This window comes from Trachurus trachurus (genome assembly GCF_905171665.1).
Source record: "Trachurus trachurus genome assembly, chromosome: 9".
Classification (NCBI taxonomy): Eukaryota; Metazoa; Chordata; class Actinopteri; order Carangiformes; family Carangidae; genus Trachurus; species Trachurus trachurus.
Genome location: NC_139895.1, coordinates 12,190,768 through 12,213,793, shown reverse-complemented (window position 1 = coordinate 12,213,793; position 23,026 = coordinate 12,190,768). Strand labels below are relative to the sequence as shown.

Genomic DNA, 23,026 nt, shown 5'->3' with positions numbered 1-23,026 from the left:
TGTCATTATTATTATTATACGTGTGAAAGAACTACCGGTACTCAAACTGATAATTGCACATTTCTAAATGCCATGTTGTTTCCTGCTCACGCTTTGATTTGTTCTTCCAGTTTTTTCTGTATGTGGAAACAACACAGCTCTGCCGCGGGTGGTTTGCATAATTAATCAAGTTTAGGCCGCCGTACATTTAGTTAATTTACACCGACGAGTCAAAAAGAAATTCAGTTGAAGCAGGAAGGGCAAAGAGGAATAAATCAAAACACGGAGCAGAGACTCAACAGATGTAACGACGAGAAGTGACTAACGGGTTGTGTGTTTAATTAAAACGGCCCCATGACAGTGACAATAGCCCTGGACCTGAAATAGCCCCGTGACACTGGTATTAGTCTGTCTCTGGCTGGTTTTAGATCACAGCTGTCTGGGTTATCTGATCTCATCATGTCTGAGGATTATTTCTGTGTTTGTGTGGAGCTGAGAGGTTTTAACATCCCATCGTCTGTATGTAACGGTGCCACTGTGTCACAGGAAGTCAGCCTGGCATCACGGCAGGTCGGACCTGTTGGTTTCCTCTGTGTTCGTTTGTCTAGTTTGACCTCCAGTGCAATAATTGCGTGTTTTTCCTCTTCTCTTGTTTCCGCATCGTTCAGGGAGACGATAACGACGACGACGACGGTGATGACGACGGAGACGGAGAGGACGACGACGATGAGGAGGAGGAGGAGCAGAGGAAGAAGAGGCGGGAGGCTCAGCAGGCCGATGGTGGTGGAGCGGAGGCGGCTGCTGTGATCGAGGGCCAGGTGTACGTCAACGTCTCCCCTCCCGTGGGCGGCCGGGGCGTCATCGGAGCGCCATCGGCTTCCTGCTCCTCCTCCTCCTCCACGTCAGGAAGCCGCCCCCGTTCCCGCAGCTACGACCGCAACCTGGACAAGTCCCCGACTCCTCGGCTCGGCTCCCTGGAGCGCATGCTGAGCTGCCCCGTCCGGCTCAGCGAGGGCGCCGCCCCGACCCCGCCCGCCCCTCCTCGGGTCACCTCCTTCGCCGAGATCGCCAGGAGTAAGAGGAGGAACGGCGGCGGTGGAGGCGCAGGCGGCGGGGGGTCGCCGCCGATGAAGGCCGCGGCCGCCGGCAACGACCCCTTCTCCTCCACCTACTCCACCCACTCCCACTCGTCCGTGGACTTCTCTCCCATCCTGGAGCAGCGGGCGGAGCTGGACAGTCAGAGTCTGTCGCCCGTTCCCTTCACCAGATGCTACAGCCAAGGAAGCATCGAGCGGCACCAGGACGGACCGAGGGAGGCGAGGGCCAAGGCCGAAGGTACGACACCGACCACAACACACCCACTTGTTAAAGAGCCATTCATTCATATCTTTTGATTGTTTTCATAACAAAGGAATGCATATTAAAGGGATAGTTAAACATTGTGGAAAAATTGGCCCATTGCCATAATCCCTATAGTCATAGCAGTAGGTTTGTTACCTTTAATTGTCGGTGCAAGCTATTTTTAGAACGGCGTAGCAGAGCCGCGAGCTGCTCAGAGCTACGCTACGGAGGCGTAGGATGGGATTTCTTGGTTTCCCTCATCAAACTCATCAAATACACAATCCAACAACTCCAAAACGCTCTGGTGGACAAGTTGTGACCTGCACATTCACCACGCTATGAGATAATAACAGAACGTTACGAGACAGAGTTGTTTTAGAGGCAAATACATGCAAAACCGCTCTCGTAACTTTCCGAGGACGGAGAGTAGCTGCAAAAAAAACTAAAAATGATTTACTGACATTTTTTCTTCTACATTTTACTCTGCATCATTCAGACCTGCACAAACATTCACACATCAGATGTTTTTTTGGGGGGTCAACAGTTTTTGTTCATTGTGTGAATGTGGTTTTCCTGTTGACGATTGTGTCTGTGGTGTGTGTTTGGTTTTGTTTCTGTTTTGTTTTTGTTGTGTGTATATGAGACATTATACTGTACGTATGACTGTGCTGAGAGAAGAACTGAGTGTCTCCTCGGCTGTAGACGAGATGAACTGGGCCGAACGTGTTCAGAGTAACAATCAAGGTGAGAGAGGGAGAGAGGGGGGAGCTGAACGCCCCCCTGCTGAGTGTGTGTGTGTGTGTGTGTGTGTGTGTGTGTGTGTGTGTGTGTGTGTGTGTGTGTCCTGATCCAGAGAGCCTGTAGGCACCGACTCATCCCAAAAAACGCAGCAAGGTCAGAGAAAGTTTCAGAAAGTTTCTTCACAGCGACAGAAACAACAGTGTCTCCTCCCATTGTCACAGATCATGTGTTTTCTGTAGAGTCATTGAAAGACACTGTGTGTGTGCGTGTGTGTGCGTGCGTGTGTGTGTGTGTGTGTGTGTGTGTGTGTGTGTGTGTGTGTGTGTGTGTGTGTGTGTGTGTGTGTGTGTGTGTGTGTGTGTGTGTGTGCGTGCGTGTGTTAATGGTTTATTCAGATGTTGATGAAGTGATTAACTTCTACAAACTGTTTTTGTTTAGTGAACAGAACAGTGAGTTGTAGAAAGCGTCAATTTGAAGCATTTTATTGTTCCTCAAAATGAACAAATCAGTGAAAACTGACTCAGCAGCTTCCAGCGCAGTAGATTTTATTTTGTTAATCTACATTAACGAGGGAAGTTATTAAATTGTATTTATTTATATCTGAATATCCAGTGGAGATTGTTTTGTCCCTGCTGCACTGGTCTGTATTTATGGAACTAGAAAACAGTATCAGATCAATTCTGCTTCACCTTTTCTGCATCTTTTACAAAATGTAACCACAACATTTATTGTAGTTTTTTGTCTTAATTAGTGTCTGAATTCATAAATGCTGCTCTGGGACAAAGTGGATTCTTCCTGGGGAAAAAAACAAAAGTAATGAGTTTAGATTTCCAATTTGTTTGGAATAAATGGAAGAAAAAATCAGTATAGTTTGGGATAAAAGTGATTCAATTACATAGTATGATGATAAATAGAAGAAATAAAATATTTACTGTAAAGAAATAGATAACAAATAAAGCCGCAAGAAACTGAAGAAAGTTTTTTATGAATAGAGGAAGCACAGTGCTGTAAAAACCACATGACCCAGTATCATGAATTTAAAATTAAAGAACATGTATCCTGAGGGGTTCAGAGTACACAATCACTTTATGACCGAGAGTGTGCAGCTTAAACCAAATGTTGTTTCATCTCATTAGGACCAGGAGCAGCCATGTGCAGCTGATGCACGAGGCCGAGGGGGCGTGTAGGTGAACGGGCCCAGAGGCCGTGCAGCATAAGACCAGGAGTAGGACTTTTATTTTGAAAAGTATAATGCATTTATTTTTTATTAGATTTTTTATTATCCTTATTATCATCTCTTTTTTTTTTTAAAAGAAGACAAAAACAAAAACCAACAGACAAAAAAAAAGACAAACTAATCAATCTTTCCATTAACATTTGATTTACATGCACCAGAAGGAGTAGGAGCAAGTGTAAACTTATTTAATACTACTCCCCATTCACTAAACGATAAAATTATTATTGTCTATCAATTATTATCTATCATCTTATTATCTATAATAATACCTTAAGTAAATACGTATCTCTACACATATAGGGACAGTGCATATTAATGAACATCGGTATAAACATTTGTAAATATGACTGATAGTTTTTCATCCATCGTCCCTTTGCGGGTTCCAGATATTTAAACAATACAACACAACACAGGCAGTAACAATGTAAAGTGCAGGTATAGATGTTAAGTGCCCTGTTGTTTCATACAAGTAATCGAAGGTTTTTAGCTGCTGAGTCTCACTCTGATGGTTCATGAAGGATCCAAACAGACCTCGAGTCCAAACCTCAATCTGTCGACATGTTTCCTCATTAATCTGGTTAAATAATGAAATAGTTGTTTTCTCTGTTTCCGTATCAAGGTCGGTTTATACAAGCTGAGAACAGTCAGACATCACCTCCTCCTCCACCTTTTAATGAAGCTCAGACTCAGCTGCCTGCTGTGTGTCTGTCTGCTTAGATAAACACACACACACACAGACACACACAGACACACATACCAGACATCAGGGAGTGCTTGGAATTCCTCTGGAATAAGACCAGGGACAGTTAACGGGTAAATGCACCAGGACAGGAATGTCCCAGGAAGTCCCAGCTGCCCCTGTTTCACAGATTTGTACAAACAGGAGCTTCCAAACATTACATAATGACATTATGAAGGAAACAACAGATTCATCATTGTATTGCTAACAATACAGTTTAATTAACAGACAATACCCCCCCTAAGGACAGCCAACAGTTGGGTGTGTAAATTTAAATCCGTCTCACTTGTTGTGTTCAGACCAGGTGTTGGTGTAGCCATTTAAGTAACCATGAGTGCATTTCTGCCTCTTTTTAAAATGCATCACAGCAGCTTCCCACACACACACACACACACACACACACACACACACACACACACACACACACACACACACACACACACACACACACACACACACACACACACACACACACACACACACACTCACACTCAGAGTGGAGCGTCCTGCCCTCAGGTCACCATTACCAGCCTCACACGCGAGTGTAAACAAACCATTTTCTGCTTCATTTACACTGAGGCCGTCCGTCTGGGTGGATGTTGTTTTCTTCTCTCCCAAGTTCATGTTATGAATGTCAGCTTTATAACTCGAGCATCAAATGAGCCCAGTGTGTCCAGCAGGGAGCCTGTACAGGTTGGAAAAAGGTTAAACTCTGTAAAATGTTTGACTTCTTCAGTGTCCATTTCAAAAGACATGACAGAGATAGTTTCAATATATAGGATTAGAAATCATCCTATACTTTTCAAAACATAATTTATTTACTATACTATAATATACGACTGTGTATTGATTTGTTCTGACTAAATGTCGACAGAAAGTATGAAATATTTGTTTACATTTCCATTTTTCGGAACATTTTTTATCAAACTCTGGCCAACAAGTATCTGTTCATTTCTTAATAATCTATTAATCCGATGATTATTGCCACACATTAATCAGTCATTTTCAGTAATTCATCATGTGCTAGAACATAAAGTGATGGTTTTATTTATCCGCCAACACAAACCCAAATGTCAGCTTTATAACTCGAGCATCAAATGAGCCCAGTGTGTCCAGCATGGAGCCTGTACAGGTCCATCAGTTGGAAAAAAGTTAAAGTCGTAAAATGTTTGACTTCTTCAGTTTCCATTTTAAAAGACATGACAGAGATAGTTCAGTATTAGTCAATATATAGGGTTAGTAATCATCCTACTGTATACTTATATACGACTCTATATTGTTTTGTGTTAACTAAATGTAGACAGAAAGTATGAAATATTAGTTTACAATTACTTTTTTGTTAACCTTTTTATCAAACTCTGGCCAACAAGTATCTGTTCATTTATAATGATCTATTAATCTGGTGATTATTGTCACACATTAGTCAATCATTTTCAGTATTTCATAACATAAAGTGATGGTTTTATTTATCCGCCAACACAAAACCAAAAGATTCATATTGTCAAAAGAAAAATCAGCCACTCATAAGATGATTAATTGGTTAAATTCTGTGTTATCAGCTTCTTATCAATTTATAGGTTGATTATTCTCTCTATGTGACCAGAGACGGACAAACATCTGCAAACATCTGTCTTAGACGCCAAAAAAGAAAGAGTATTATCAAACTGTTGCAGAGTGATCAGGTCATGTGTTGACAGCAGATGTTGACAGATGTTATAATAGTGAATGCACAGCTGTACAGTCCAGATGTTAGAAGAGGAGAGGAGAGGAGAGCACTTCTCTGCCTCATTTAGTGAAGGAAGATGATGTAAGTATTTCATTGCATTGATTTTATTGTTTTCTGGCTTGAAGCTCTTGAAGTGAGAGATCTGATATAATAATAATGTGTCATCGTCCATAACAACTAAGATGCATCTCAGATTTCTGTTTCAACTGTTTCCACAAACACTGGTGATGATTTCAGATGATGATGATGATGATAATAACGAGCGACTGTGCAGCGTCTCAGAACATTATTATATATTATTCATCAGACCTCAGTCCGGTCAGCTGCTGCGTGGCTTCACCGCAGCGCGCAGGCAGGGCAGGCCGCGTTAAAAGCCTCGGGAAGCAGCAGCAGCTCGCTCGCTCATAATGCTAACGTGAAAAGCCTGAGCTGTCTAATGGATTCGTCTCTGAAAGAGGAGAAGAGCAGAAGAGATGGAGAAGAGAGAGGGGAGAGGTGGGTGAGGAGGGGAATGGACAGAGAGAGAGAGAGAGAGAAAGAGAGGATGAGGAGAGGAGGAAATGGTAATTAGAGGCATGATGGAGCAGATAGAGGAGAGGGAGTGTTTCTATCCTCCATCCCTCTTCCTCCTCCCCCTCTTCTTCCTTCATCATCCTCATCCTCCTGTTCCTGCAGCAGCTCAGCGTCGCCCCCCTGTGGTGACAAACACCACACTGCACCCGGCTCAGGTGACGGCGGTGGGCCGGCCTTATGGTGACAAACAGCTTGCGCAACACACTGCCGACGTCACACACTCTGCTGTCTGTCACACACACACACACACACAGCAGTGGATCTAGGACCACACACACACACACACAGACACACACACACAGAGGAAAACACACACACACACACAGAAACAGACAGTGACTTAGTGGTGGAAAAACAAGTGCAGAAACAGGGGCTTCTCCTCGCTGATGTCTCTCCTGACGCAGCCTACAGGTCCAGTTTATGTGTGTGTCTGTGTTTGTGTGTGTGTTTATGTGTGTGTGCACGTGGGCCTGTCAGAGCGGTGTCTCCAACATTCGCGTGGCTGTCTGTGATAAGAGCTGTTGAGCTTTGTGACTCATGACTGGGCAGTTTTTTCTGTGTTTTAGGTTTCAGTTTGTAACTTTCGTGTTGACCGTTCGACGTTTTGTCTTCGTTATGTTGTAGCTGTTTATTCACTGGTTGAAATGTGAGTGTTTGATCTGTTTTCTAATGGTTGTAAATGGGATTTCTTTGGGTTTAGTGCTGTTTTTTATTATAAAATCACACATTTGAAGATGTCAACTACGATTTTGGGGACATTTTGTTGGGAATTTGGACAAAATCTTTCATATTTTACCTCTGTTCAAACAGTTGATGTGTAAAAAATTGAAATAATTATTAGTTTCAAGGCAAAATGATCAGGAAGGCTACACCAACATGATTCTGTCCCCATGCAAAAAACAAATCTACCGTTATTTGAAATATTTGTTTTTTATTTTTATTTATTTGACCTTTATTTTACCAGGCAGATTGCTTGAGATCAAAAAAATCTCTTTTCCAAGCAAGGCCTGGTCAAAAAGGCAGCAAGCAAGATACATATACACATCTTCACACAAGAAGAAGGGACAGACATGAGAGAGAAAAAATAATGTTGCAATGTTTGATTTGTCTGTGTAGAAATCTAAACCTTTCCTTCTTCTTCTCCTTCTCCCGTCCGTCCTCCCTGTCTTCCCTGTCCTCCGTCAGGTGGTCTCTCCAGCTCCTCAGACGGCCGACCAGCTGTGGTCCGCTACAGCCGGGACCAGCGTCCCACCACGCTGCCCATCCAGCCCTTCACCTTCCACCACCAGTTTGCCTCCAAACCTCCGCAGCCCAAGCCTCTGCTGCCGCTGCTCACTGGCTACGTGTCTGGGATGCAGGCTCGCCCCGGCTCCGGCCCCGGATCTGGTTCTGGTTCTGGTTCCGGTCCTGGAGGTCCGATCGGGGAGGAGAGCGAAGACGCAGCTGAACATGTGCACAGGTACTCGGGGGCTCACGCTGCAGCGGCGGCGGCAGCGGCGGCCACCGTCCCTCCTCCGGGATCAGTCCGGCCCTCGCCTCTCGGGAGCTACTCCCCCGTCCGCCTGCAGGGGGCGCCCAGCTCGGGCTCCTGCTCCACCTGCAGCCCCAGCCCCCCCCTACGCCCACACAGCCTCTCCTGCCCGCTGTCAGCCGGCCTCGCCCCCCTGCACACCCCACCGCCGCAGCAGCAATCGACAGGGAAACAAGGAGCAGGTTCAGCGCAGACGCCTCCGCCTGCTCCGTCCCTGGGCGTGAAGAGGGGGGCGGCGCCGCAGATGTTGCCCCCCGTGCAGCAGGGACACTGCTTCGCCCGCCTGCCCCCCCTCCACGCCGACACACAGAGCCCTCTGGGATGTCTGGACGCGGGGAAGCACGGTGAGGGAAGCAACGGCCCCGCAGCCAGGACACATAATGGTAGGTTATAAAACAACCAGGCTCTGCCCTTGAAGAATTATACTTTATTTATTAATTATTCATGTGGCGTGCACTTTGATTTTTGTTTTTTTTTGTTTTTTGGCTCATCATCTGACATGAAGGCTGCAGGGTTTATGACCTCAGGCAGCCAGACGGCGGTGACTGAGATGTTTTGGCTGCTTTTACAGGAGCTGTCACATCCTCCTCCATCTTTACACACAGTCACCCACTTCATTCTGCTTTCACATCTGTGACCGTGTGTGTCACAAACTGGACCGAGGAGGGAGATGCACACAAGAGCCGATTAACCAAGTGTTTATTTAAAGAAATTTCACATAAAAACTGAACTAATCATGGTGTGCATGGGTGTAGGAGTGTGTGTGTGGAATAAATGTCAACCAAAAGCCAAAAGGTCTCTCAGGTACAGTAGGAGAGAGAACCAGCTTGTTTGTTCTTCAAGAAGATCAGGAAATAATAAGAGAGTTGCAACAGGTGGATTGTTACAACACCTTGATATGAAGTTGTTGCACATTATATAGATGCAGATCTCAGTTATTAGGTCACATGTTCCTACAGGAATCAGAAAAACTCACAGTCTGGAGGCCGATTGTTCCTCATTTTTGGTAACAATTTATTTAAGTTGGTGACATACAGTAACACTGTCAATAAACATCAATGAATACTTATAGTTATCATTCAATAAGTTATGTCACTTTTGATGCAAAGTTGACATTGTTTCAGATGGTTAGCTAAACTAAATGTTTTTTTTTTGTTTGACAGGTTATGTTGTCCTGGTTTATGCCAAGTTGTCATAACTTTGCATCAAAAGTGACATAACTTATCAAACGACACTAAACGACAACTGTCACAACTTTTCATTGATGCTCATGGTTATCACAGTGTTATGAACACATTCAAATAAAGTGTTACCTCTTTTTTTGTTCAGAGAGATTGAACATAGTGAAGGAGCTGAAAGATAAATACATTATGAACACATGATAACGCAGCCATTGGTCAGAGAATTTGCACCAGGTCACGTCTCAACTTTGATTTTACTATTCAAACAACTATAAACATCTGAACAAAAGACGTCCCACTCACTCTTTCATCCATTAGTTATTAATTATTCATGTGGCGTGCACTTTGTTTTTGTTTTTTTCTTTACTCTGGCTCATCATCTGACATGAGGGTTTATGACCACAGGCGGCCAGACGGGAGCTGTCACATCCTCCTCCATCTTTACCGACTTCACTCTGCTTTCACATCCATGAGCGACGTGGTCTCTTTCTGCTGTGTTGTTGTTGTTCGTCACTAAACCTCTGATTCCTTGAGACAATCAGAGAGTGAAGAAGAGGAAGAAGAAGTCCGACGGCCTCCTCCTCCTCCTCCTGCGTTCACGTTTTTTTAAATGAAACAGTTCAGTGTTGATTTTTCCTGTTCCTTATTTTCTCTTTTTCTCTTTTCCTCTTCCCCTCCATGCCTGGACTCACTCCTCCTCCTCCTCCTCCTCCCATCCTCTCCTAACTTCTCATCCTTCTTCGTCCTCTTTGCTCCCAAACATTTCTTCCATCCACCTGCTCACGAACTCACACACCACCTCCTCCTCCTCCTCTTCCTCCTCTTCCTCCTCTTTTCTCTTCCTCCTCCTCCTCCTCCTCTTTCTCCTCCTCTTCTTCCTCCTCCTCCTCCTCCTCCTCTTCCTCCTCTTTTCTCTTCCTCCTCCTCCTCTTCCTTTTCTTCCTCCTGCTCTTCCTCTTCCTTTTCTTCCTCCTCCTCTTCCTCTTCCTCCTCTTTCTCATCCTCCTCTTCCTCTTCTTTCTCCTCCTCCTCCTCTTTCTCCTCCTCCTCCTCCTCCTCCTCCTCCTTTTCCTCTTACTCCTCTTCCTCCTCTTTCTCCTCATCCTCTTTCTCCTCCTCTTTTCTCTTCCTCCTCCTCATCTTCCTCCTCCTCTTCCTCTTCCTGCTCCTCCTCTTTTCTCTTCCTCCTCCTGCTCTTCCTCCTCTTTTCTCTTCCTCCTCCTCCTCCTCCTCTTTCTCCTCCTCTTTTCTCTTCCTCCTCCTTCTCTTCCTCTTTCCTCCTCCTCCTCTTCCTCTTCCTCCTCCTGCTCTTCCTCCTCCTCCTCCTCTTTCTCCACCTCCTTCTCCTCCTCCACCAACAGCACACCACCTCTCTCCTCAGGCCCTCAAATGGAGGGAGTACCGTCGACGAAACCCACTGGGGGTGGAGAGGGTCTCTGCCGGTGGTGGTGGCGGCGGCAGCGGCGGCGGCCAATCAGGCGTCCTGTCTTCTAACGTAGAGTCCCAAAGGGGCGGAGCAACGCGACCCGCCAGACGCAACGTGTTCGATTTCCCCTCAGCGCCCTCGGGCCACATGCTGGGACGGCTCAATGGTGCAAACCGCTGCTGTAGTCTGTTGTTGTCATGTGTTTGAAGTAGTCGTAGTGTCGTTGTGTCGTTGTGGTGCTGCAGCTGCTGTTGAAGATGTTTTATGAATCAACGTGTATTCATGTGTGTGTGTGTGTGTGTGTGTGTGTGTCTGCAGGTCAGTCAGCCAGGCTGCAGCAGAGCTACAACGACTTCCTGCCGGACTACTTCTCTCTGACCGAGAAGCCGCCGGAGGAGTTCTGCCTCTCCCCCGACGCCTCCTCCTCCTCCTCCTCCTGCTCTTCCTCACATTCTCAGATCTCCGTGGACTTGACTCAGAAGAGAGGTGAGGCCTTCAAGGGAGTCTGTGTTTTTATATCCAAGGATGATGCGTAATAAATAGCCTACAGAATTAATTCACACTCACTATCAGGGAATTTATTATTATCATAGTAATTTTATAGATATACACTGTTTCCCATAAAGTAGGAATAAGATATATTTTTTACCTCTTCTCATTAAATGATTGTGATTCACTCTTAATAGATTAAATGTACATCTTCTCAAAAGATGTACAAATTAAACCCCAATAAATTAAATTAAAACAGGAATAAAAAGAGGAATTTGTTTGAAAACAAAATTATTCCAACTTTGTGGGCAACAGTTTATTGCAGCATAACTGTAGCAGTCAAAAACAGCAGAATATAAAAGAGTTATAACAAACAAATGATGTTATTGAGGCTTTCAGCCACATCTCATGGTATTCCTCAGCTGGAGGTTATGAAGATACTGTTCCAGTGTGACTAAATACTAAGTTATAGTATACAGTAGTATAAGTTATCTGCTCCTCTGACAGACTCAGACTTAATGCAACAGTTTGTTTCGATGTGTTTCTGTTTCTGTTTCTGTTTCCATGGCTCCATGTCTCTGTGGAGCCGTTGACTCCTGACAGACTTTCGACATCACAGCGTTCACACTGCAGTTTAACTCAGAGGAGAGAAAAAAGCATGGATGCCTGAAAGAAGTTTGTTATACTATGACTGATTACTGAACAGGAGAAATATATGCAGCAGCAATTAATGCTTTTTTTGGAAGCAGATGAAGATGTGTGAAAACATCGACTAATAACTTTTGTTACAATTTCATTCTTCCCATTAACAACGAGGGACGCCATGTTTTGTTGTCGTTAAGTTGTAAAATCAGAGCTTTGAGATGAAACCTGAGTTTCATACCTGTAATTTTCCGTTCAATTCATTTTTCACAACTCAGAGCTTGTTTATTCCGAGTTGCGAGTTGTCTTGATCGCAGCATTTATCTCCTCTCTAATAGAATAGAATGGAAGATGATGCCTTTATTATCATTGTAAATTGTGTTTCTGAGACAGAGCAATATTTAAAACACAGCTCAATCATCACATATCATAAAAACACATTAAACAACAGTGAATCTTGATAAATGAATACATGTTTGTGCATTATTATGAATGTGCATAACAAAGCCGTAACAATGTATATAGAGGAGCCACAGAAGCTCAAGATGTTATAACTCTGTTGAGCTGCTGTTGACGGATACAAATGAAACTCCTCTGTGTGGAGATTCACATGTTGCATGCTGTTCATCGAGGAGAAGATTTCTGTGTCTCCTTCACATCAAGTGTCTCTCTCTGTGAGAATCGGCTCCTTGACGCTGAGGAGAGTAATTCAAGGCCTCTCGAAGCAGCAGGCAGCTCAGCTCACACAGGTTCAACCTCTCACTGTGGTGTTTATCCAACACATAGACCTGGTTAGGAAGCCACATATATATATTTATTGGTTGTTTTTACATTCAGTGTGTTTTTATAAATCTTGGTTTTTGCTTGTTACTTCACTGAGGTTTCAACACTGTTGCATTTCATCTTGTTCTCTGAGCAGAGTGACGACAGACAGACGGATCCCTAGCAGGCTTCCCCCAGCTGTTCATTACACAACGAGTCGCTGTCTTAATAAATCAAGCAGCAAGAAATATCTGCTAAATTTAGATCTTAAAGGGATAGTTCGCCCAAAATCGATAATTCACAAATTTTCTACTCACCGTCATGCCAAGCAAGGGTTTGGAAAACGCTTTAGGAGTTCCAGGGGGGGGGGGCCCGGCTGGCAACGGATTTTCATAAAATGGCGACGGATTCCCTGTTTACATCATACATCCAGTGGTTCACAACGAGTCACTGGGAGCTACTGCTACAACAAGGCTTAAAACAGAGATCAAATTATTTTTTTCCAAACAACTTTTCCATGTGGCGGCTTCAGGACACTTGGGCCAGTACAGGCGAGCAGTATGGAGGTATCTGAATGTTTCATAGTGTGTGTTTTGGACGATTCAAAAGTGAACTCTATCCGCCGCCATTATATGAAAATCCGTTGCCAGCCGGACCCCCCCTGGAACTCCTAAAGCGTTTTGATGACGCCGACAGTTCTCCAAACCCTTCCTTGGCATGACGGTGAATAGAAAATTGGTGAATTATCGATTTTGGGTGAAGTATCCCTTTAACTCACTTTGAAATCACTTGCATTACATCACATCCATTCATAGTGATACAAAAGTGAATTTACAGGCTGTGTCTTTGTGTTTCCCTCAGGTCTGGTGAAGGCTGTGAACACGGCCGTGGATCTGATCGTCGCTCACTTCGGCACCAGTCGAGACCCTGATGTGAAGGTAGGAGACGACGGCGCTGAACTGGTTTTTCTAGAGTTGATTTAATCTCATGTTGCAGCAGCAGCAGCTTTGTGTCGACGCTGCAGTGAAGTGTAGGTCCAACAGGCAGGGGGCGCCGTTTGATTTCCCTACACTCCCTGTTTTATTCCTCCCTGAGCACAGACGTGAGTCGGAGCAAAACAACCACCCGTCTGTAGCTGCTCCTCCTTCTTAAGGTGGTTTACATTAATCATTAACCCTTTATTATACTTTATGATGTGTGTGTTCAGCTGTTTTTAGCCGTCACATCCTGATCTGGGCTCAATAGATCCTGACGTTTTTGTATCCAGAAACAATCACATATGTTTTTGTAATGAGGAATTTAATTGTTCCCTTTCGTGCTTATTTCATTGGCTTCATTTCTAATCTGAGTTCCTGGGACATGATGTGTTTATTTACTCAGAGCTGATGATAAGTCTGTTCCATGAGCTCGGGGAGAACAAACACGGCAACTCACTGACTGCAAACATGAGGGAACTGACAACATATTGACTTTTGTGTCTCTATTGTGTCTAAACACACACAGTTAAACAAACAGACAAAGTGCCGTGCAGCTTTTGTGAAGTTATGTGTGTTTTCCGTCATGTCACCTTCATTTCTGTGACTCTTTGCCAGGCGAAGCTGGGGAACAGCTGGGTGAGTCCCAACGTGGGTCACCTCATCCTGAAGTACCTGTGCCCGGCGCTGCACGAGGTGCTGCAGGACGGACTGAAGGCCTACGTGCTGGACCTGATCATCGGGCAGCGACGCTGTCAGCCCTGGAGCCTGGTGGAAGCCTCCACTCAGCTGGGTGAGGAGGAGGAGGAGGATGATTCGATTTGAGTCAAGTCAAAACACCTTATTTGTCCCCAGGGGGCAATTTAAAAACAGCATGAAAGTAGCTTTACAAGGCAACACATGTCACAGACTTAAAGGTCCAGTGTGTTATAATTGTCAAGGTTTATTGGCAAAATCTGAGTATACTACCCAAGAATATATTTGTGTAAGTGTATAATCGCTATAGAAAGCCTAAGTGGAAGAGAAGCTCGCCATGGGACCTCAATTCGGAAGAAAATCTCCATGTAAGGGAACGGGGGTCAAAATTTTATTTCATGATCCTATTGAATTGTGTCATGAGAAAAATAAATTATCTCTAGCTATTTAAAACACTAGTTTCATGCCAAGAAATCCGCAGTTTGCCGTAAAATGACAACGGAAGAATTTATTTTGTGTGAAGACGCTCTACTACAGTAACAGGCAGTGGAGCAGCTGACACGGGAAAGGGCGGCATTTGGTGTGTGACGCCACCTACGCCACCTGTCGTCTTTCTGTTTTTTTAATTTTATAACAGTTTATAACAAACTGCGGATTTCTTGGCATGAAACGCAATGTTTTAAATAGCTAGAGGTCATTTATCTTTCTCATGGAACAATTCAATCGGATCACGAAATAAAATTTTGACTCCCGTTCACTTACATGGTGATTTTTTCCAAATTGAGGTCCCATGGTGAGCTTTACTTTCTGCTTCCACTTTCATATGAGGAACTGACTCGGAGGTCAAACACTTTTATGTGTGAAGTGTAACCTGGTGTGTGTGTGTGTTTGTTTCCCTCAGGTCCATCCACTCGTGTCCTCCACAGTCTGTTCTCCAAGGTGAGCCAGTTCTCAGAGCTCACCAGCCACAGCATGAGACTCAACGCCTTCATCTTCGGCCTCCTCAAGTGAGTCACTTCTCTTCAGTCCAGCACCTCTGTGATTCTTACATTAAAGGTGTACAGAAAAGAAAATTGAATTTAAGCCCACTCTGGGTCATAAAATTAGTGTAATAACTCATCTATCAGACGTTGTAGGCCAAACTTTGTGGAAAATTCTATTTTTGAGTAAATCCGGGCTGAAAGTGTGTATTTTTTTTTTCGCATTGGATAATGCAGGCGCACGGATTATACGTCAGCCTGTATACGATTCACCAGCCACTGATATTGGATCCGTCATCCGTCATTCAAACGTCTGAGACGCGCACACACACACGGAGCTCAGTCTCGCCCCAAGCTTTGAATATCCCGCCCGCTCGATAACGACCAATCAAATTCGTTTTCCTTACTCGGGTAAACTCGTGTTGCAGCTCGTGACAACTCGGCGCGACAAACAGGACAAACGGCCATTTCTGTACACCTTTAACGATAATGAACCTACAAGTTGAGATCTTCAAGAAGGTTAGGAAATAACTAAGAAGAGTTGCAACAGGTGGATTGTTACAACACGTTGATGCACGTTAAATAGATGCAGATCTCAGTTGTTATAGATGCTGATTTCTTTTTTTTGTTCAGAGAGATCGTACATAGTGAAGGATTCAAAAGACAAATACTCATATAAATAAATAACACACATAAATACATAATGATGCAACTGTCACTCAGATAATTTGAACCAGGGTCAATAAAACAAAGCTTTTCTCTCTTTTATTTGTACGTATATGAACACGATGAAGGCTACATCTCAACTTTAAACACACTCAGTCTTTCATCCATTAAAAACACACTCAGAGCAAATAAGTAAAATAATTACAGTAGGTATGACTTCATTTTCTCTGATTGCATTTGTATAGAACATATTAGTCTCTCCATGATGTAAATTTCAATAAAGATCCTTAATCAGTCCTCTAATGTTGAAGCACCTGGTCATAACAACCTCCTTGTGGTTTTTCCTCCACTTGAGGCTAATTTCTCATGTTGTCGTCTCGGAGACTTTGGTCTAGACGTGTTTAGTGTTTATTATTGCTTTAGCGCAAGTTTTCATGATTCGCTCTCTTTTTCTGTTTCAGCCTGAAATCGTTGGAGTTCTGGTTCAATCACCTTTACACACACGAAGGTGAGACTTTAGTCTTTAGCCTCCAATGCATCTGGATTTATCCATTTGTCCATGCACTTTATCCATCCATCTAAATTTACACTTTCAAAACTGGCACTTTATAGAATTACATCGCTGATATCACTCTGCACTTTATCTGTATGTCTGTGTATGAATGTGTACTTTATGCGAATAACTGTATTACTCACTGTGTATTCTTTTTTGTCTATTACCTGTCAAGGGACTACGGATGTTAAAGGGCATTTCCGGTCATAATCTATGTTTACCTCAGCTATCAGGTCATCTATGATCAGTTCGTTTCATACATCCATTCTCCCACCTGCAGCGTGTGGACGTTTATATTTGTTTTTGTTCAATAATCTATTGTTTTTTTCAATGTTCATTAATGGGCTCCGGACTAATTTTAAAATGCAGTTGGGAGTATGGATGGTATGAAATGAACTGATCATAGGTGAGGTAAACATTGATTACAACTGGAATTGCCCTTTACCTCTGGCACATTTACATTTGTATTTATATACTGATGTTCATTAAAGCAGAAGTGAGTGATATATTTGTGTTAATATAAGTCTTAAATAGTTATATCTTCCGACAGCAATCACTTACATAGAGTGTTTGGTCTGAAACACGGGTCTCTCAGTCCCTCTGCTCTGCTCTGAGCCGAGGAGAAAACATTTATCGTATCCTACAGTTTTTATCCAATGAGTAGAGAGAACGGCATGCAGGGCTGTGTGTGCAGCCAAGGGACGCCGTGAATGTGGTGATGTAGGGACGAGGACTGTTATGGTGCGTTCAAGGCAACTCGTAACTCGTGTTTTTCCGACCTGTGAAGTCGTACCAGTTCGATCTGGTACGACTTCACGGGTCGGAAGTTACGAGTGGCCGTTATAGTGACTTTCACAGGTAAAACAGGTCGGAAAAACACGAGTGGGTTGCCTGGAACGCTACAAAGTCGTAAGTTGTGACTTGAAGCTGTAATTTACGGTTTCAAAAGCCTGCCTGGAACGCAGCATTAGCGAAAACGACCGGATCGCTTACTTCTGCTTTAATGTGCACTGTCCCTTTAAAATAAATAAATAGTCGTAACTTTTCTTGAACTGATGTCTGATGTAATGTCTGTTTCGTTTTCCCTCACAGACATTATAGCCGCGCACTACAACCCGTGGGGTTTCCTGCCCCTGTCGCAGGGGGCCTGCCAGCCTCTCTTCGAGGAGCTGCTCCTCCTGCTGCAGCCGCTCTCCCTCCTCCCCTTCGACCTGGACCTGCTCTTCGAGCCGCACCTCCTGCAGAAGGGCCAGGAGCAGCTGCGCCGCAAGGAGCAGCTGCTCTCGGCCGGCCAGAGCGTCGACCAGTCGGCTCGCTCCACCTTCCAGCTCATGAGGGGCTGGAGCGCCACGGTGAGCGAGATGGTCCGAGACTCGAGCGCCAGCGCCGAGGCGAGGAAAGAGCGGGCGGGGCTGAGGCGAGAGGGGACGTGGCCGAGGATGGAGGGAGCCAAGTCGAGGAGAGAGGGAGGAGGAGGAGGAGGAGGGAGATCAGGGATGAAGAGGGAGGGAGGAACGTACGAGAGCGTGACACTCGGGTCGGAGAGCAGACAGACGGCGACGATGGAGGAAGAGTTCAACAACCTGTGGAAGGAGAGGGGGATGAGTGAGCAGAGGGTGAAAGGCGTCGGGCAGGAGAGCCAGGAGGAGGAGAGCGGCGAGGACGGACAGAGAGAGCGGGACAGGAGGAGGAAGAAGAAGGAGCGCGACGCGGCGGAGGAGGGGCGCCAGCGGCAGGAGCGGCAGGCGGGCTGGTGGTACCAGCTCATGCAGTCCTCGCAGGTCTACATCGACCAGTCCGCCGAGGGCTCCAAGTTCGTGAAGACCGAGAAGAGGAAGAAGTCCTCGGAGAGACGGCACGGGCAGCCGCCGCCCGCCAGGGAGGGCGTGGTGGAGGGGGCGGAGTCAAACCACGACGGAGCGGCGGAGGGCTACAGGAGCAGGAAGAGCACCAGCAGCGAGGAGGAGGGGGGGGGCTCGGCCGGGTCCAGGGGGAGAGCGTCGTGGATGGGCAGCCCCCCAGAGTCCGTCCTCAACCACGACAAAGACGCCAAACCTCTGGAGGTCACTCAGGCCGCCGCCGCCACCGCCCCCGAGGAAAGCCCCTCACACGGACAGAATCTGCGTTGGGGCCGGCTGTTTGGATCGAGTCTTGGTTCTCCCTCCAGAGCCGAGGGAGCGGAGCAGAAGGTCAAAGGTCAAAAGACCAGGTGAGTTACAACGACAAGTATGGAAAAGTATGGGATTTGATTTTATGCATTTCAAGGTCTGGAAAAGTATGGGAAATGGAAATAATTGTATGGAAATGTATTTATCTTAAAGGGATATTTCAACATTTTGGCAAATTGGCCCATTGCCATAATCCCTATAGTCATAGCAGTAGGTTTGTTACCTTTAATTGTCGGTGCAAGCTATTTTTAGAACGGCGGAGCAGAGCCGTGAGCTGCTCAGAGCTACGCTACGGAGGCTAATGGGATTTCTTGGTTTCCCTCATCAAACTCATCAAAAACACAATCCAACAACTCCAAAACGCTCTGGTGGACAAGTTGTGACCTGCACATTCACCACGCTATGAGATAACAACAGAACGTTATGAGACAGAGTCTTTGAGGTAAATTCAGAGACTGCATGCTGAAAAACTGTCCCTGAAGGCAACGCGCAACCTCTAAAACAACTCTGTCTCGTAACGTTTCGTTATTATTATTTTGGCATTTTTAAATGTGCAGGAACCCTGTGACATGTGCAGTTTATTTTATTTTGCAAACTCTCTTGGTTTTAATTCACAGCTGATCTAACTCTCTAACAAGTCTATTAAAACACCACAGTAACTTCCCGACATCGCTGAGCACTGAGCCTTTTTATAACCCAAATATATTCAAGTTGCAGCAGAAAGTGTTGAGAAAAGTATTTTTGATTCTGATCTTTTCTTGGGATTTATTTCCATTTATAAAAAACTATAGGATAAAACTGCTTTCAACCGACTTATACAACACATTCACCTCGTAGTTTCCTCCCCTCCCTCTCCTGTCGTCCTCCCTCAGACCCCCCTCAGGCTGGCTCGGTCTGGACCGCTCTGTTCTGGACCTCGTAGCTCAGACTATTGGAGCGGGGAGCGGGAAGAAGCCAGAACTTTCGGCTGCTCCGACTCAGACCCTGAACGCACCGACACCGACACCGGTACCGGCCCAAACCACCGAAGCCAGACGACGGCCTCAAACCACATGGTGAGAAAACTGTCTCCTGATCTGTTGGATACCTTGGTCGGATCAATGTCGACATCATTTTATCCAAATTTTAACATGAAATAAAGCTTATTTTTTTTATTATTATTTAACAATACGAATCATAAATGAGGTCAAAAGCAAATTACAACTTGAAAGTATGCAAGGTTTAAAATAAAAGGTAGTAGGCTGGTTTAACCCTTTATGTGGGCACTCATTTTAATACTTGGAAATTCAAAATTTGAAGAAGATTTGAGACAATAAATTTTAAGATAGAATAGAATAGAAAAACTTTATTGTCCCTTTATTGTCCTAAGCCAGCAGATAGGTGGGAAGTGGATTGTTTTGACCGCCAGGGGTGCGTTCCATACGGGCCGTGATGTCACATGAAAACTATCAATTGACAGGGCTTAACAAAATTTTCTTAGTTCTTTGATGGATAAAATGAAATAAATAAAGAAAACAGTGGAAAACAAAGCAAACAACAAACCAGAAACAAAGATTAAACCCTTGTGACCTGTGGTGTTTAAAAACAATAAGTTACAGTATGAATGAACCAACACTGAACAACATAAAATGATAATAATTAACGAGAAAATGCAGCAAATTAATGAATGAATCTGTCTCTCCTCCTCCTCCTCCTCCTCCTCAGTGAGGTCCGAGCTCTGTGCCACCACATCGCCACGGAGCCCGGCCAGCTCAGCTTCAACAAGGGCGACGTGCTGCGGGTGCTGAGCAAGGCCGACCCCGACTGGCTGCTCTGCTCGCTGGGCGCCACCCACGGCCTGGTGCCCATCATCTACGTCACGCTCAACAGCATGGAGGACAGCCAGGACGCCGCCGCCACCACCGTCGGCCACTGCTGAACTCCAGTTGCTGTTGACGACAACACTGACGCCTCCCGACTGGAAAAAAAAACACAAAACACAAAAAACCCAGTTCTTGGAAACAAACACTGTAGAGAAACATGACGAGACAGTTGTACAGTACAGGAGAAGCATGCAGGCTTAAAACACACAGACTCACATCTGCTTCACGGGGACGAGCGTGCATGCAAAACATCTGGAAAAACCAAAACCACCCGACGAGAAACAAAACAAACAAAAAAAAACCCAAAAGACTCTCAAACACACGCTTCTTCTTGTTCTTCTTCTTTCTCCTGCTGCGCGAAGCTGTGCGAAGCTGTGCCACTCGCTTAAAACTCTGTGACTGTCCAGTGTGTTTGTACATACGGCGTCCATCAGCCACACCGGGACGGGCTGCGCACACACACACACACACACACACACACACACACACACACACCATATGATGCTCTGTATGCCATGCCTAGCTGCATCCAGCTGTGCCACTCGTTGCTCAGTCGTTCCTCCAGGTCGGTTTGAAGTCCTGTTGCTTATTTAGCGGCGACTCATCTTTTTTAAAATCACGTAGAAGCCGATGACCTCCCCTCCTCCTCCTCCTCCTCCTCTTCTTCTTCCTCCTCCTCTTCTTCCATAGATATATACACATAGATGCCGCCTCTGACGCTGCTGTCCATTGGAACGATATGTCAACGCGGCCGCCATCTTGGGCAGGGGGAAGCCGTGTGTCTACTTACTGCATTCGTCAACAGAGGCAGAGGTCTATCAACCATTAAAATCGCCATAACTCACTGAATATTCAACCGATTTTCAAGCCGTTTGGTTTATTATAAATGTCAGACAACAACCAAAAAAATTCTTATTAAATTCTTATTTTATTTTATTTTATTTTTATATTAAACATACACTTACATACTCAGACACACACCCACATGCATACATACACTGAAATTTGTTCTACAAGGGTCTGACGTGGGTCTCCGTCGCAAGATGGCGGCCGTGTTGACGTGCCGGACAAGCCCAAATGCGGCATCTACATGTAATATATCTATGCTATATCTTCCTTCTTCTTTTTCTTCTTCTTTCTTTGGTAAGATTTAAGGCAGTAGATGTAAAAGCAAAAGAAAAACGCGATGCTGTCATCCAGCATATTATCATCATTATTATTATTCTGATGTTATAATAAGAGTAGAGAACCAAACCGGTGGAGGAGGAATCAAAATCTTGAATCTTTTTCTTGTGTGTCCCTTCTGTCTTATTCGATCACCGCTCATCGAAGCCTGTGTTTGTGGAGGAGGAGGAGAAAAGAAAAGATGGACGGACTGATCAACAACAAACTGACAAAATGCCTTTTATTCTTCCTCTCTTGCTCACAGGTCTGAGATCAGTAGGCTGATGGACTTTGTTTAAGTGCATGTGACCTTTTTTCACACCTGTATTTCTCTCCTTTAATCCTCCTTTAGTCGGTCCAAACTGTAAATGCACACAAATGTGGTGAGTTTTATTTATTTTACTGAACCTTAAGGACGTCCAGTGAGACAAAATGTTTGCAAATTAAGTTTTGCATTCAGATCGGGGTCAGATAACGATCGTATCTTTGCCTTAAAGCGCTGGAGGAAAAAGAAAAAAAAAGAGAAAGAAAGTCAAACTTTTCCCTGTTTCCTGACATTATTACAGTATATTTTCTATACGCTTCAGTCGACATCTGGCCCAGATTTACAGTATGTCCATAAAGGACGAGTGTAGTGAAGACACAGAGATCTATGGTGACTATTTTTTAAAAAGGGAAAACTCCCCCGACACATGTTGTGATGGTGCCTGTGCTATGTTGCGTAGTACACGCTACCTGTCATGGTGTGAAGAATAGTAATAAAAAAACATAAATAAATGTGGCCTTAGGTTCAAAACGAGTCGACACAGAATTAGAAATTACAGCTAATATTGAGTGTATGCAGACGCCCAGTCCAAATATTACACATTATAAGATGGTAAGAAAAAAAAAGAAATATTAATGTACATTTATTAAATAAATGAATGCTTGTGTAGTTTTTGAAAAACTTACATAGGATATAATTTTATTATAATTTTTGATTTTATTTTAATTTTTTGTTGCATCATATTGTACAGTTTTTATTTTTCTGTATGATTTTTAACATTGAATTTCACCAAAATGATGATTTATTATTATTATTATTATTAATATTATCTTTTATTTTTTTCCTCGTTGAACTGTAAATATATTTAAGTCCGTCAATGATATAATTTCTGCCATAGATCTATATGTGTAAATGTTATCAATGCATTTTATGTTGAACACACAGGAAGTAACAGGAGGATAAAGCTTTAGTTTCTGCGCTAACAGCCATCGACCTGCTGACGGTGACGCAGTACGAGTTGCCCCCCCCCCCATCCTGCCCCCCCTCCCCCGCCCGCTGTGGTAGTGGAAGCTTTGGTTTTCAGTCGAACCTCCAGGCAGTTTGGTGTTCGTCCACTTCCTGTTCAGAGTCACATGGGGCAGATTTCAGCAAATCAACACATAGTAGTGATGAAACCAGAGAGACGAGGAGGCTCGGGGGGAGAGAGAGGGAGAGGACGACAGAGACGGGTTCAAACTAAGAGACGGCGTGAGATTGGAAACGTGTCGGAGAGACGTAAAAGAGATGGAGAGAGCGTCTTTGTGTCTCAGTGTCTCTCTGTCTCTCTGTCT

General features: G+C 44.5%; 1 protein-coding gene across 4 annotated transcripts in view; it reads left to right on the top strand.

The window, feature by feature from the left end:
• rusc2 (RUN and SH3 domain containing 2) overlaps positions 1-21,285 on the top strand; it is a 50,459-nt gene extending 29,174 nt beyond the window's left edge. For 2 of the 4 annotated variants that reach the window (XM_083979971.1, XM_083979970.1), the window contains exons 4-14: positions 648-1,314; positions 7,522-8,250; positions 10,410-10,640; positions 10,793-10,960; positions 13,229-13,305; positions 13,960-14,134; positions 14,939-15,044; positions 16,145-16,191; positions 17,329-18,445; positions 19,277-19,459; positions 20,109-21,285. In XM_083979971.1, coding sequence (XP_083836097.1) covers positions 648-1,314; positions 7,522-8,250; positions 10,410-10,640; positions 10,793-10,960; positions 13,229-13,305; positions 13,960-14,134; positions 14,939-15,044; positions 16,145-16,191; positions 17,329-18,445; positions 19,277-19,459; positions 20,109-20,322 — 3,714 coding nt within the window. In that variant the 3' untranslated portion in view covers positions 20,323-21,285. The remainder of the gene's footprint in view (positions 1-647; positions 1,315-7,521; positions 8,251-10,409; positions 10,641-10,792; positions 10,961-13,228; positions 13,306-13,959; positions 14,135-14,938; positions 15,045-16,144; positions 16,192-17,328; positions 18,446-19,276; positions 19,460-20,108) is intronic. The other 2 variants (XM_083979973.1, XM_083979972.1) reach the window with 1 other exon arrangement.
• Positions 21,286-23,026: the final 1,741 nt, after the last annotated feature.